This window comes from Fulmarus glacialis, unplaced genomic scaffold (genome assembly GCF_000690835.1).
Source record: "Fulmarus glacialis isolate BGI_N327 unplaced genomic scaffold, ASM69083v1 scaffold11072, whole genome shotgun sequence".
NCBI classification, from domain to species: domain Eukaryota; kingdom Metazoa; phylum Chordata; class Aves; order Procellariiformes; family Procellariidae; genus Fulmarus; species Fulmarus glacialis.
In genome coordinates this window covers 1-13641 of record NW_009195927.1, presented here as the reverse complement: position 1 = coordinate 13641, position 13641 = coordinate 1, and the positions used below count along the sequence as shown (strand labels likewise).

Genomic DNA, 13641 nt, shown 5'->3' with positions numbered 1-13641 from the left:
AATTGCTGCTTCTCTGACTGCTCCTTCGAGCTATTCACAGGTGTGGTTTGCAAATCACACCTACACATTCAAGGAGTCAGTGATATGAGCAAGAGACCTGTCTTGCTGTGTAGAAAAACAAAAACAAGATGAAAAAAACCAAAACGCAGAGAAGTTAAATAGCTTTCCCTAGGCTAACTCTGTAGCGCAACTAGGGCAAGGACTCTGGAGATCCTGGCTCTGGTGAGAGCTCTGAGCAGCAGGCCATGCTGTAAGCTCACAGGTAGAGATGATGGTTCAGGATGTGAAGTATTTATCACGCACTTCAACTAAATTTGGAGCTGAGTCAGGGAAAGGAAGGCTATACATGTGGCTTAATAACCTCTATAATAAAGGTCCCTTCTCTTCCCCTTCAGTAAGCCTCTCGCACGCTCCATAGGAAAGCTAATTTGCCTTTCCAAAAATGTTTGTCATGAAGCTCTCTCCACTGAGGGCACATACCTCATACTCTTCAGCAAAACCACAGTTGGAGTCAGCTTGCTGCTTCTTAAAGTAGGACTCAAAGTTCTCCACTTTAATCATTTTTGATCTACGATGAGAAAAGCCATGTATTGGTACTGGTATTAGGTAAATAAACCATGAATTCAGTTAATGTGTTAGAAAGTGTGCTTTACTTACTTCTTGACTCTTCAGGGGAGGGTTGGGGGGGGAGAAAAAAAGGTTGATTAGACACATGCAGCTGAATTTTTCACTATGTGAATCTAAGAATGAAAGCATGACTGTTAGTAGCAGCCACAAAACTCTGCATTTACAGGGGACAGGATATCAAGCATAGCATTTAACTGATCTGTTAAACCAAGGAGAGAATAGCACATCCTTCAGGAGAAGAGTATCACAGAAGGTGTCAGTCAGCCGCTTCTGTCCTCCCATCAGATTGGCCCCATTCCCTGGTGTATTTTATGTCAACTATCAAAGTCTACACAGGTGGGACTCCATGGGATGCTCCGACCTCGCCTTTCCATCAGCACAAAAATTGGTGCAAGAACCAATAACGTGATTCAACTGCACTGCCTGTGACTTCCAATATATTGCGGTTACCCTCCCGTGGCCAGCTTTTACAATCTCAACATTATCCGAATTAATGGCTCAGCACAAAGTGGTCATAAAGCAAAGGAAAATTCAGGCCACAGTGCAGAATTTTGCCTATGTGCACTTTATCAACAATTTGGATTGTTTCCTCAACGTGCATGGAAACCTGCGTTTCATCCAAACATCCTGTTTTTCAAAATTATGTGGAGCATTTGTGTATTTAATAGCAATTCATGAAGCGAGCACTCAGATCCCTGTAGCAGCTCTAGACCTCTCACTCATTATGATTATTTGCAGTCTGCAGGCTGGAGTCTTTAAATTCCATGAAGAATTAATACTGCAAAATTCTATACAAAACTGCTCAGAAAACAAGTATCAGGGTTCAGAGTAAGTTTTGCAAATACCACTTGAGCTCAGAAAACAATGTGTGAAAGGATATGGACTTACTTAATTGGAGAAAAGGACACTTCAGTATTTCTTTTATCTTTCCTACAAGGCGAAAGAAAACAACACAATAGGTTCACAGTAGAATTTAATGGAACGCATACAAGATTTCTGACGACAGCTATTTCCTGTGCCTGTTCAGAACGATTTCTTTTAAAGCATCTCATTCTGCGCAAGAAAACCCTCCTGAGGCAAACCTTACACCTGCACTAAGAATAAAATACTTCACCCTTCATTCAGTGATGTTGTGCAATGGGACTGTTTCTGTTGGAACCAGAGCATAACGCCTGAACAAAAAGCACATAGTTTGGTGGAAGAAGTACACCCAAGGGATCTGTGTTGCTACCTAACATCTCCAGAGAATTGCTACTAATCCCAGAATCCCTACAGTAAGTGTTCAACAGTGATGTGTCAGTGGTACTGAAAGTGGTAGTTGAATGAAAATAAGTGTTCCTAGCTTTAAAGGAAGCTCTTCTCATTATTGTCCGCAGCTAATGGACATGCTTGTAAGAATAACAGCAGTTAATCAAAGAAACTAAGAAAACTGGACTAAGGGCCCTACAGCTAACTCTTTAGAAAGGATGTACCACATGATAAGAAGCTGGAAAAAGCCTCTGTGGACTCTTAAGTCCCAGATTATTGGGAAAAGATTGGAAACTGAGAGACCAGCTCAAACCCTAGGCAACTCATCAACTTCTTGAAACTCCAGAATGGAAGTGTCATGTGAGGCCATCAAGCAATTAAAAAGTGCAATTAATGGATATTTTCAAATAAAACCATCTTACGATACAATTACATGTGTCTTTTAGCACAATAATTTGTGATGGTAGCTCACTTCTGACTGAATTACTTCATCAGCATGCATGAATTCAGAAGAGCTAAACAAAACAAATCTTAACTCGTTAGTTTGTAACCAAGGGGTCGAACAAAGTCATTTAACTAGATTGATACATAAATTCTAATCTGTAACATACAAACAAGATTTTTAATAGAATGTATTTTAAAGCATCATGACAGAAATGTGTAAAACAGAAAAAGAGAGGCCTTTTTAGGAGAAAGATACACAAGTGAAATACTGGTGTTCCTCATCACAACAAATACAATAATGAGCACACATTACCTTCTCCTTCTCCAGAATATGAAACCCCCTATAGCGACTACAGCCAATATAGCTAAAAGGCATCCAATAACAGCTCCAGCAATAACACCTGATAAAAGAGAACAAGTATTACTCATTATTGATTTACCTCTTTGGTAATGATCTAATTCAATCAACATGCTACAAGAGAACCTCGCAGGTGACAAAACACACTCCACTCTACTAAACGTCTTGTCTTTACTGTATCCTTTGGCAGTACCAGTATTGAAAGCTCATTAAGAATAATAAAGCAAGGATGATAAATTAGTAAAAAATCGGGATCAAAGGACCAGTATTTGCACTCCAATACACCCAGTTCTAATTTACCAGAACTGTTATAACATCAGCTGGTTTTTGCTGCTTGTTTCTGTACCAAAGACTCACTGTGCCATCCGATTCCTTTTAACATGCCATAAGTAGCACAGCTTTTGGTTACTGCCATAGTGGAAGTCATACATGGAAAAAAGAGGTCACCCGCTAGTAAGGTATGAATTTACAGAGCAGTGTCACTGCAAAGCTAGAAAGGAACAGTTCATCACAGGGAAACCAACAGGTGTTTTGCTATTATGAAACTTGCCATAATTAAGGAATCTACACACAGTGTGTATGTGCCAAACCACCAATCCTATATTTGACATTAACTATACCTGGATCCTGGGGTAGCAAAACCGCCTCAGAACAGGGTGAAAACGATACATAACTATCCTCCCCCACAATGATGTTGGCTGTAGTAAACGTTATATTAGTGAAGCCTGCAACACTTGCCCTGTTAAGGGAGAAGAAGAAAAAAATCACAGGTGCATTACATGGTTTTAACAGCCTTAAGCAAGATCTGTAATCTTTTCATTAGATAATCTTTTAGATGTCAACTGCAGCAAAATTAACCAAACAGTGGTTTGAGATAAATACCTGTATGTACGAAGTGGAATCAATGGTCCGTTTTCGTAGCCATACATTGTGTTTCCCTTGCCTACATTAATGATGTTTGTATCATTCTGAGAATGGAAAGAAGGTGATTTTGCCTGCTCTGTATCTATAACATATGTTACATAGGTGACTGTCGTCTTCTTCTTAAAATCTTTGTATGTGTTGTTCAATTCAGACTTCAAAGACCCACAACCTTCAGGAAAAAACAAGGACATAAGTGGTATACATCATCTGCTGATTTTGTATCCATCAGCACTGTGACTGAGATGGTAATACAGTGTGTCACATTAACCACAGTTGTCATTACTCCATAAATACTGCCTGAAATGAAAGGCTGAGTGCAACAGACAATCTCAGAACTATCTCTTCTACTGCAGTGCAATCTACTGACCTCCCTACTCCCCAATGTTATTTGTTTTAATCTCCTTTTGGTTTTACTTCTACCATGTATAGTGGAACTTCTTTGTAAAGGTACATTAGTGGTGGATTCTGGTGTCCTTGTGGACAAATTTCACTAGACAAGTCACTCATACCCGTACACGCTCTATCAACTATCATATGTAGAGAGTACAATGCAAACAGCGTAGAAAAAGTCAATTGGTATTTGGTAACATTGTGCTACCCAAACAGCATCAAGCCTCATTCAGGGTGACACTAAACTCGTCCTGACCTATACTTCCTTGCTGTGTCTTACAAGAAGTCTCACAACTAAAGCCTAAGAGACAAAGGAGTTAATTTCTGCCTTTTCTTGACATAGACAAACATTGGACAAAACAGCGATCAGAACAGTTGCTTTTCCAGAAGACTAGAAGAATGTGCTACAGCAATCAAACAGTGACCAACAGGACACCACCTGCAGAACAGCATCACTTTACAGCGTCTGTTGTTAGAAGATGAACCCTAGAAACTTGAGGCAGATTATACAGTCGAGGCACATGTGACGCAAGAGATAATAAACCAGCTCAAATTACCAGTTATCCAACAACTCAAAAGCAAGTTAACTGATGTAAATATTCAAAGCGTTATGGGAGGAAGAAGAATCTTGCTCATTTGACTGAAGTTTGCACACGTTGCTCTCTACTGACTGCCTTCACAAAGCTAAAAGCTCCTCCTAAAAGCAGATATAGTATTGAATACACCTTTAAAAAGGAGAAGCCTTGCAGGAGCTCTGAAAGGGGAAAAGCTCTATTAAGTTTTCTACAGTTGAATAGACAAGGTTTGATCTGCCACCAGTGAGCTGGTGGCTCACTGCCAGCAGCAGCAAAGCTCTCATCAACCATAACTGTGCAGGAACAGGGTGCAGAACAGCTCTTCTAAAGCACTAGTGTGGCTACATTAAAAGCAGCTGAGGTTGCAATTAACTCAGTTGCCTAGAAATGGGTGTTCAATACTACTTGAGATATATGTCCTGTTTGGTCCCTAGTTTCCATTCCAAAAGGATGTACAGCCTGGGTTATCACTGCAGCTCCTTGTGGATGTCTTGGATATCGCCCTAGGACATCTCAAACAGCCTTAGACATCATTGCTTACACAACTGAATGAAGTCCCCTCTGTCTATCCTAAAGGTAATGATGTCCGTTTTAAGACAGAGAAACACATCTCAAACATATTAACGCTATTTCAACACTATAAAGCTGAAGCGATGCTTGGCCAAAAGGATGGTTTTCTGCTCCTATCAAAACACTCAGACTCTGTATTATAAATACAGGTGATCTTTCTTCCTTGTTTCTCTCAATCACATCTTGAAAGTCCTCTTTCTTGAATACCTTGCAATCAAAACCACACAGAAGATGACACTGAATCTCAGCAAGACTAAACAGGACTGGCTGAAGGTACAAGCAGAGCTATTGCTGCGTGCAAGAGATTAACATTCAAATCAGCAGCTCTGGGGCAGCTGAATATGTATGTGAAAAATAGGAATTTTCTGCACTGATGTACTACATTTTTTATATATATATCTCTCCGGGCATTTCTTAGACATCTATTGTATGGAATACCACAGAAAAAAGATCTACAGCAAGATGAATTTCCAGTGTTAAGACAAAGGATAAGCATGAATGTCAAATCCCACTTGGGGAAACTATCTCCATCAGCTGCTTTATTCCTGCAGTGCACTGGCACTGCAGGAATAACAATAACTTGAAAACAAGTTCAACTAGAACCTACACAGCAAAGGTAAGTTCCTTAATTTTATGATTTATCACTAGACCTTCACCAATTAAAGATGTTGCTCTGTTTTGATGCTTTAAAGAGGTGAGCTTGATAGACTACCCTCTAGTTTTCCCTGGCATTCAACCTCCCATGGCATGTAATGCTGACAATGCTATTCAAGCCTTCCACCTGCACCCCATCTCTCAGTTAATAAAGTGTTTTAAGTAAAATCAGAAGGAAAGCGCTCTTTTTTTTTTTTTTAAAAAAGATCTTACTGCAGATATCTTCCAGCTGAGGAAGGAAGGGGGAAAAACATCCCACATTCCAAAGCTGCTTATATTAATAGCTCTGAAAATTATTCTGTGGGGGGAAAAAAAAAGGTTACTACACAATCTTGGTGGCAGAAATCACTGGCAAATCAAGATGGCAACAGCACAATGGCAATACATATGAGACTTACATACAAGAAAAGTCAGACTGGAAAAGGCTGAGTGAAAACAGTGGCGTTCTGACAGCAAGGAATGATCCAACTTCAAGCAAGCAAGGTATTTGCCTTATGATTTTTGAAAGGTGATTGAAAATACTGAGTCAGCTTTTCCTCTATCCATTTAACACCTATTTAGAGTTCAAAACATAATGCTGTCTGATAAATTGTTTCACACAGCTACAAGAGAATATCATAACATCTTACCTTGTTCTTCTGTTGTGATCATTACTGCATAGGCTTTTAATGGTCCATTCACTGCCTCAAAATCAGAGAATTCAACAGACAACGAGCTGTGACTGACTGCCTTGACTAAAGGAGCTTTGCTTGGAGCAGGCGGGTCTACAAACAGAAATATTTTTTAGTACCTTAATGGCTGATAAAGTAAAGTTTTCCAAACAAGAAAATGCTGTAATACTGATGCTGTTCATATAATGCATATTTATTGTGCATCACATTAGACTTTGCATGAATGTAGTGTTTTATTCATAATCTGTAGGCTGATAATGTACCGCATATCAAGTTTGGTATTCTGCAATCATGAAGTTAACATTTTGGTCCTATGAATATATCTTTCACTCTCAAATCTTAATGCTTACCAGTAATGCTCGTATTACACACTTTCCGCACTGGAAGGCTTTCAGAACTATTTGAAAGAGTTGCAATAGTAACATTATAGGTGCTGAAATAATCTAAAGATGCTGTTCTGAAGGCTTCCTCTGAGCCTTCTCTCAGGCAGGATGGAGTCCGTTCTTCTTTTTCCCATGTATCATTAATTATTTTAATTTTGAAGCCAGAATTGTTACCAGAAGGACATTCCCACTTAAGCATTAGGTAAGCCTGCTTGGCCACTGGTTCACACCGAAATGAATTCACTGACGCAGGAACTGCAGAAAAAAAGAATAATAAAAAAAGAGGAGTAACAAATCAAGTATTGTAGTAAACAGAAAAAGCCATTTGTAAGTTCTGTGTATAAACACTTGTAAAACTTCAGTATTCCTTTCCACTTTTAAGAAGATGAAGCTACTGCCTACAAGGACTTGCTACCCTACGAGGAAGAGAAGATTTAGCACATGAAGTACATGAAGTACACAGACCTCTTCTGTGCTCTCTAACTCCTCTGCAGACAGGTTTACTGAGAAAATTTAGGTTGAATATCTGTCACGATCAGCAAAATTTTCAAAATACTGTTCGACCATTGAACATACTACTCTAAGAACATTTTTAAAGTAGTATGTAGGTTGACACTAACTCCCTGTATAATTATGTAAAACTCTTAGTGGCCAACAAATAAGAAAATGAATATAAGCTCCGTGCATTAAGAGCACAGCAGTAGCCATCCTTAAGAGCAGCAACTACAACATGTAGTTATGTGAGAGTCCTATAGGACACAATATAAAAATTGCAACCTTATGACCAGATACACAAAGATATTTAAAAAGTTAATGTAGCACTAACACAGAGAAGAAAGGTCCCTCTAAACTAAACATCTTATAAAACTTGGTCTTCAAGACCAAAACTCTTATAACTTCTACAGTTGTAACTCACAGCAAATTTATTTCCTCTCTTGATAAAGAAGTATTTGGTACTTCCAAATACAGCCTTTTACCCAAAGGCACATGGATTAAATTATTTTGTTGTTAAAAAGGGGTATTATTTTAAGAAACTAAGGAGAAGCAGAATTGTGTACCAGAAGAAACAGCTTTAGTTAGAAGATAAATGTGTGGGACTTATTTCTATTGCATTTTATAAGTATTTCTTTTCCTTCAGTAAGACTGTCAGCTACTCCTACAAATAGGGTGAAATTATAGAAGGTTCCAGAGTTTACATCTGTAATAACAGCTCTGATGACACTGGATGTCTGGTTTCTAGAGGAGGAACCATGACTTTGGATCTCTATCCTGTAGGTGTAGTTAGAAGCAATATCATCTGTGCTCCATGGGAAAAACCAGAGACCAGCATACTGCGCACGGATATGGAAAACGGAGCTGGGCTCCGTGAAAGTCGAAATGAGACTCCATCAACGCTCACGAATATTCGCTGACAAACACAGACAGAAAAGCAGAGGCACAGCCACGCTTCCACGTTTCGGACAGACTGAGTAAGCATTATGAGTAGCCAAGCAGCACTTTCACAGTACCAGAGACTCTTTTAATGAGTTCATCCTGGGACACCTCTGGAAACCCCATTGAGGAGCACTGGGACAGATTCATTTCACCTCAGTTAAAATGGGACAAAACGAAGGAAAGGACACATATTCACAACAAGGGGGAAAAATGGACACAATCTACTATGAGGAACACAGCAGCACCTCAACATTCTCCTCTCTGCTGATGAGCTGAGCAGAGCAGCATGGCTGAGAGCCACACAGCCCAGTGCTGCCCATAGCCCAGCTGGAGCCACAGGCCCCTGTAACAAGGGAACTTCCCCAGGCACAATGCACTGTGTGGGAGCCCTTCAAGACAAAGGACCTGAGAGCTTCATCCACAAGGAGGAGAAGGCAACGAAACCTCCCACAGAACCCCCTTCCACACATTAACATTGCTGACTGCAGGTAAGACATGTGCAGCACTTCTGCCTGAAACAATATTGTATTTCAACCCTTGGGCAGGTAGGCACAGGCCTGAGCTGCGCAGCAAAATACAGTCCACCAGAAAAAGGGCTGCAAGCAACTGTGACTTACTTGTATACAGCCTTACGGACACCCCTTCTCCTTCCGTCTGACCATCAGCCGCTACTGCAAATACTGTGAAATTGTACATCGTCCCAGGGATTAACTCGGTAATTTCAGTTTTGGTGACATTGGACGTCAGGTTCCTAACAGAGGTACCATTTACAACCTCTATCCTGTACGTGTAGGAGTTGGAAGCGTTGTCATTCACTGCCCACGTTAAGCTGACAGAAGTCACACCAACATATTCTGCCCTGAGATCAAGAACTGGACTGGGCTCTGTGGAAGGCAAGACAACAAGCTGTCAACCTGCAAGAACATCTGCTCACATACATGGACAGAAGAAACACAGGCACACCACGACTTCACTCTCTTCACATCACTCATCGTTCAGAGTGCAGGAGCACCCCAACAACATCACCAGATGCTCATGGAGGCTTTTGCATCAATGGGCAGCTAAGAGAGAACTGAAGAAAAGTCATCTTGAGTGGGATTCATCTCCCTTTGACATTCCAGAACAGAAGCACAGGTGCTGTGCCAGCACTCCCAGGATTTTGCTTGGGAATTCAGAGATGTAGTCAGAAAATATACAAGGTTGCAGGGGAAGGTGGGCAAAGAACAAGGTGGCGTATCTGTGCACAGCAAAAGGTAAGGAACATTAAATATCACTGAAGAGGAACAGAGGTGATGACCCAGGCACCCTGCTCCTTCGCCACCCTTCATGCCCTGAGCTCACTCCTAAGCTAGCACTGCCTAAAACTCACTCTCCTGCTGCAGCCCAATGGCAGCCACAGGCCCCAAATCACCAAAGTTCCCTGGGCACAACACGCTCTTGGTGTGGGAGCCCATTAAAATAAGGGTCTGAGGCCCCCATCCTCCAAGAAGTGAAGGCAGCAAAACTGCCCATACAAATCCCAGGCCAGGGAGGCAGGTTCTTGGGAAGAATTCCTTCATTGTGTCACAGGCCTTGGTGACCACCTTCAACAACCACTGTTTTTGAGGCGTTTTGTTTTACTTTGTTTTTAAAGAGAAGGCTATGTCCCTTCCACACAAACATCTCTGACTGCAAGCAAAGCACAGCACCTCTGCCTGCAACAGTATTAAATTTCAACCCTCGGGCAGGTAGGCACAGGCCTGTGCTACACAGCAAAATACAGCCCAGCAGGAACAGGTGTGCAAGCAACTGTGACTTACTTGTATACAGTCTTACGGACACTCCTTCTCCTTCCGTCTGACCATCAGCCGCTACTGCAAATACTGTGAAATTGTACATCATCCCAGGGATTAACTTCGTAATTTCAGTTTTGGTGACACTGGACGTCAGGTTCCTAACAGAGGTACCATTTACAACCTCTATCCTGTACGTGTAGGAGTTGGAAGCGTTGTCATTCACTGCCCACGTTAAGCTGACAGAAGTCACACCAACATATTCTGCCCTGAGATCAAGAACTGGACTGGGCTCTGTGGAAGGCAAGACAACAAGCTGTCAACCTGCAAGAACATCTGCTCACATACATGGACAGAAGAAACACAGGCACACCACGACTTCACTCTCTTCACATCACTCATCGTTCAGAGTGCAGGAGCACCCCAACAACATCACCAGACGCTCATGGAGGCTGTTGCATCAATGGCTGGGTAACAGAAAAATAAGAAAGAGGCATCTCAGGTGCGATTCATCTTCCTTTCACGTTCAAAAGCAAGAGAACAGGCCATCGTGGTGCCAGCACTCCCAGGGTTTACGCTGGCAATCCGGAGAGGTGGGTAGGAAGGAGAAAAGAGTAGAAGGGAAAGATAGTGGTGCATCACTGCACAGCAAGAGTTAAAGAACATCAAATATCACTAGAAGAGGAGCAGAGGTGATGACCCAAGCACCCTGCTCCTTCTCCAACCCTCATGCCCCGAGGTCACTCCCATGGCAGAGAGACCATCTCCAAAAATCCTCTGTGCAGCACCCTATTCTCTCTGCATCTTCAAAACAGGGCAACTAGCCATTACGGTCAGGCAGCACAAGAGACACTTTTGGGAATCGACTGGAAAGGTAGGAGCACACATGCAGGTATGTTTCAGGACAACACAAATGACAACAGGCATCTGTTTCCTTTCAGATACACCCTGTGGAATAAAACCAGACTGGGCTACAGCCTTGCAGGCCAGCTCCAAAATGGACCCTCCAACACCCCATGTCAAGACTTTTGATAGTCAACATGGCAAGGTGCTGGATGGACAAAGCAGTTCTCCTGAACTAGTGTTGCCTAAATCTCACTCTCCTGCTGCAGCCTGATGGCACCTGTGGGCCCCCAAATCACGAAAGTTCCCTTGCTGCAATATGCTCTTTGTGAGATCCCCTTAAAATAAGGATCTGAGGCCCCCATACTCTAGGAAATGAAACCTAAATTTTGGAAAGGGGGTTGAAGATAGAGGTTCTCAGGGAAAAATCTCTTCTCTGCTTTGTGAGCCTTCAGGACAAGCTTCACCAACAGCTTTCTATCAGGGCAATACTGCTGCTGCACTTTAACATCCCGTGCTTGGCATATCAGCCATCTCTAGCTCCAGGACCAAAACATCACCTCTGCTGCAACAGTAATAAATTACAACCTTCAGGCAGGTAGGCAGAGCTCTGAGCTGCACTGCAAAACACAGTCCACCAGAAAAAGGGCTGCAAGCAACTGTGACTTACTTGTATACAGCCTTACGGACACCCCTTCTCCTTCCGTCTGACCATCAGCCGCTACTGCAAATACTGTGAAATTGTACATCGTCCCAGGGATTAACTCGGTAATTTCAGTTTTGGTGACATTGGACGTCAGGTTCCTAACAGAGGTACCATTTACAACCTCTATCCTGTACGTGTAGGAGTTGGAAGCGTTGTCATTCACTGCCCACGTTAAGCTGACAGAAGTCACACCAACATATTCTGCCCTGAGATCAAGAACTGGACTGGGCTCTGTGGAAGGCAAGACAACAAGCTGTCAACCTGCAAGAACATCTGCTCACATACATGGACAGAAGAAACACAGGCACACCACGACTTCACTCTCTTCACATCACTCATCGTTCAGAGTGCAGGAGCACCCCAACAACATCACCAGATGCTCATGGAGGCTTTTGCATCAATGGGCAGCTAAGAGAACTGAAGAAAAGTCATCTTGAGTGGGATTCATCTCCCTTTGACACTCCAAAGCAGCGCAGGCCATCACTCTGCCAGCACTCCCAGGGCTTTCCTTGGGAATCTAGAGAGGTGGGCAGGAAAGAGATGAGGACGGAGGGGAAGGAAGGGTTTTTTTTCCGTTTGTTGGTTGCTTGGTTTTTGGTTTTGTGGTTGCGGGGGATTTCTTGTTTCGGGGCGGGAGGGGCTGGAGGGGGTTTGGTGTTTTTAAAAGTAAAGAATAAAAAAATCAGGGCTATGTTTCTTCTACACATTAACATCCCATTCTCAGTAGACAGCCCACGTAAGGTTTATGTTCTATTTCAGCCTTCAGGCAGGTAGGCACAGGCCTGAGCTGCGCAGCAAAATACAGTCCACCAGAAAAAGGGCTGCAAGAAACTGTGACTTACTTGTATACAGCCTTACGGACACCCCTTCTCCTTCCGTCTGACCATCAGCCGCTACTGCAAATACTGTGAAATTGTACATCGTCCCAGGGATTAACTCGGTAATTTCAGTTTTGGTGACATTGGACGTCAGGTTCCTAACAGAGGTACCATTTACAACCTCTATCCTGTACGTGTAGGAGTTGGAAGCGTTGTCATTCACTGCCCACGTTAAGCTGACAGAAGTCACACCAACATATTCTGCCCTGAGATCAAGAACTGGACTGGGCTCTGTGGAAGGCAAGACAACAAGCTGTCAACCTGCAAGAACATCTGCTCACATACATGGACAGAAGAAACACAGGCACACCACGACTTCACTCTCTTCACATCACTCATCATTCAGAGTGCAGGAGCACCCCAACAACATCACCAGATGCTCATGGAGGCTTTTGCATCAATGGGCAGCTAAGAGAGAACTGAAGAAAAGTCATCTTGAGTGGGATTCATCTCCCTTTGACACTCCAAAACAGAAGCACAGGCCATCACTCTGACAGCACTCCCATGGCTTCCCTTGGGAATCTAGAGGTGGACAGGAAAGAGAGTAACACAGAATAGCACAATTTCAGTTGGAAGGGATGACCTACAAAGATCACCTAGTCCAACTGCCTGACCACTTCAGGGCTGACCAAAAGTTGAAGCATATTACTGAGGGCATTTGTCCAAATGCCTCTTAAACACTGACAGTCTTGGGGCATCGACCACCTCTCTAGGAAGCCTGTTCCAGTGTTTGATCACCCTCTTGGTAAAGAAATGCTTCCCAATGTCAAGTCTAAACCTCCCCTGGTGCTTGCTGATCTCTATATAAACCCGCCCCTGGCACAACTTTGAACCATTCCCACGCGTCCTATCAGCACCTCTGTCTCTGCTTCCCCTCCTCAGGAAGCTGTAGAGAGCAATGAGGTCGCCTCTCAGCCTCATTTTCTCCAAACTAGACAAGCCCAAAGTCCTAAGCTCCTCATAGGACATTCCTTCCAACCCTTTCACCAGCTTTGTTGCCCTCCTCTGGACTCATTCAAGTACCTTAACGTCCTTCTTAAATTGTGGGGCCCAGAACTGCACACAGCACTCAAGGTGTCGTCGCACCAATGCTGAATACAGCAGGATAATCACCTCTTTGACCGGCTGGTTATACTGTTTGATGGACCCCAGGATGCGGTTTGC

General features: G+C 42.8%; 1 protein-coding gene across 1 annotated transcript; it reads right to left on the bottom strand.

Moving 5' to 3' along the window:
- Positions 1-480: 480 nt before the first annotated feature.
- Positions 481-12708, bottom strand: LOC104070276 (receptor-type tyrosine-protein phosphatase eta-like; the record flags this gene model as incomplete). Its single annotated transcript, XM_009588266.1, has 13 exons — positions 481-568; positions 658-666; positions 1516-1557; positions 2633-2720; positions 3298-3416; positions 3560-3770; positions 6420-6554; positions 6812-7099; positions 7989-8227; positions 8904-9162; positions 10078-10344; positions 11564-11830; positions 12442-12708. Coding segments are annotated over 13 exons (2279 nt in total), but the record flags the coding sequence as incomplete, so codon positions are not given.
- Positions 12709-13641: the final 933 nt, after the last annotated feature.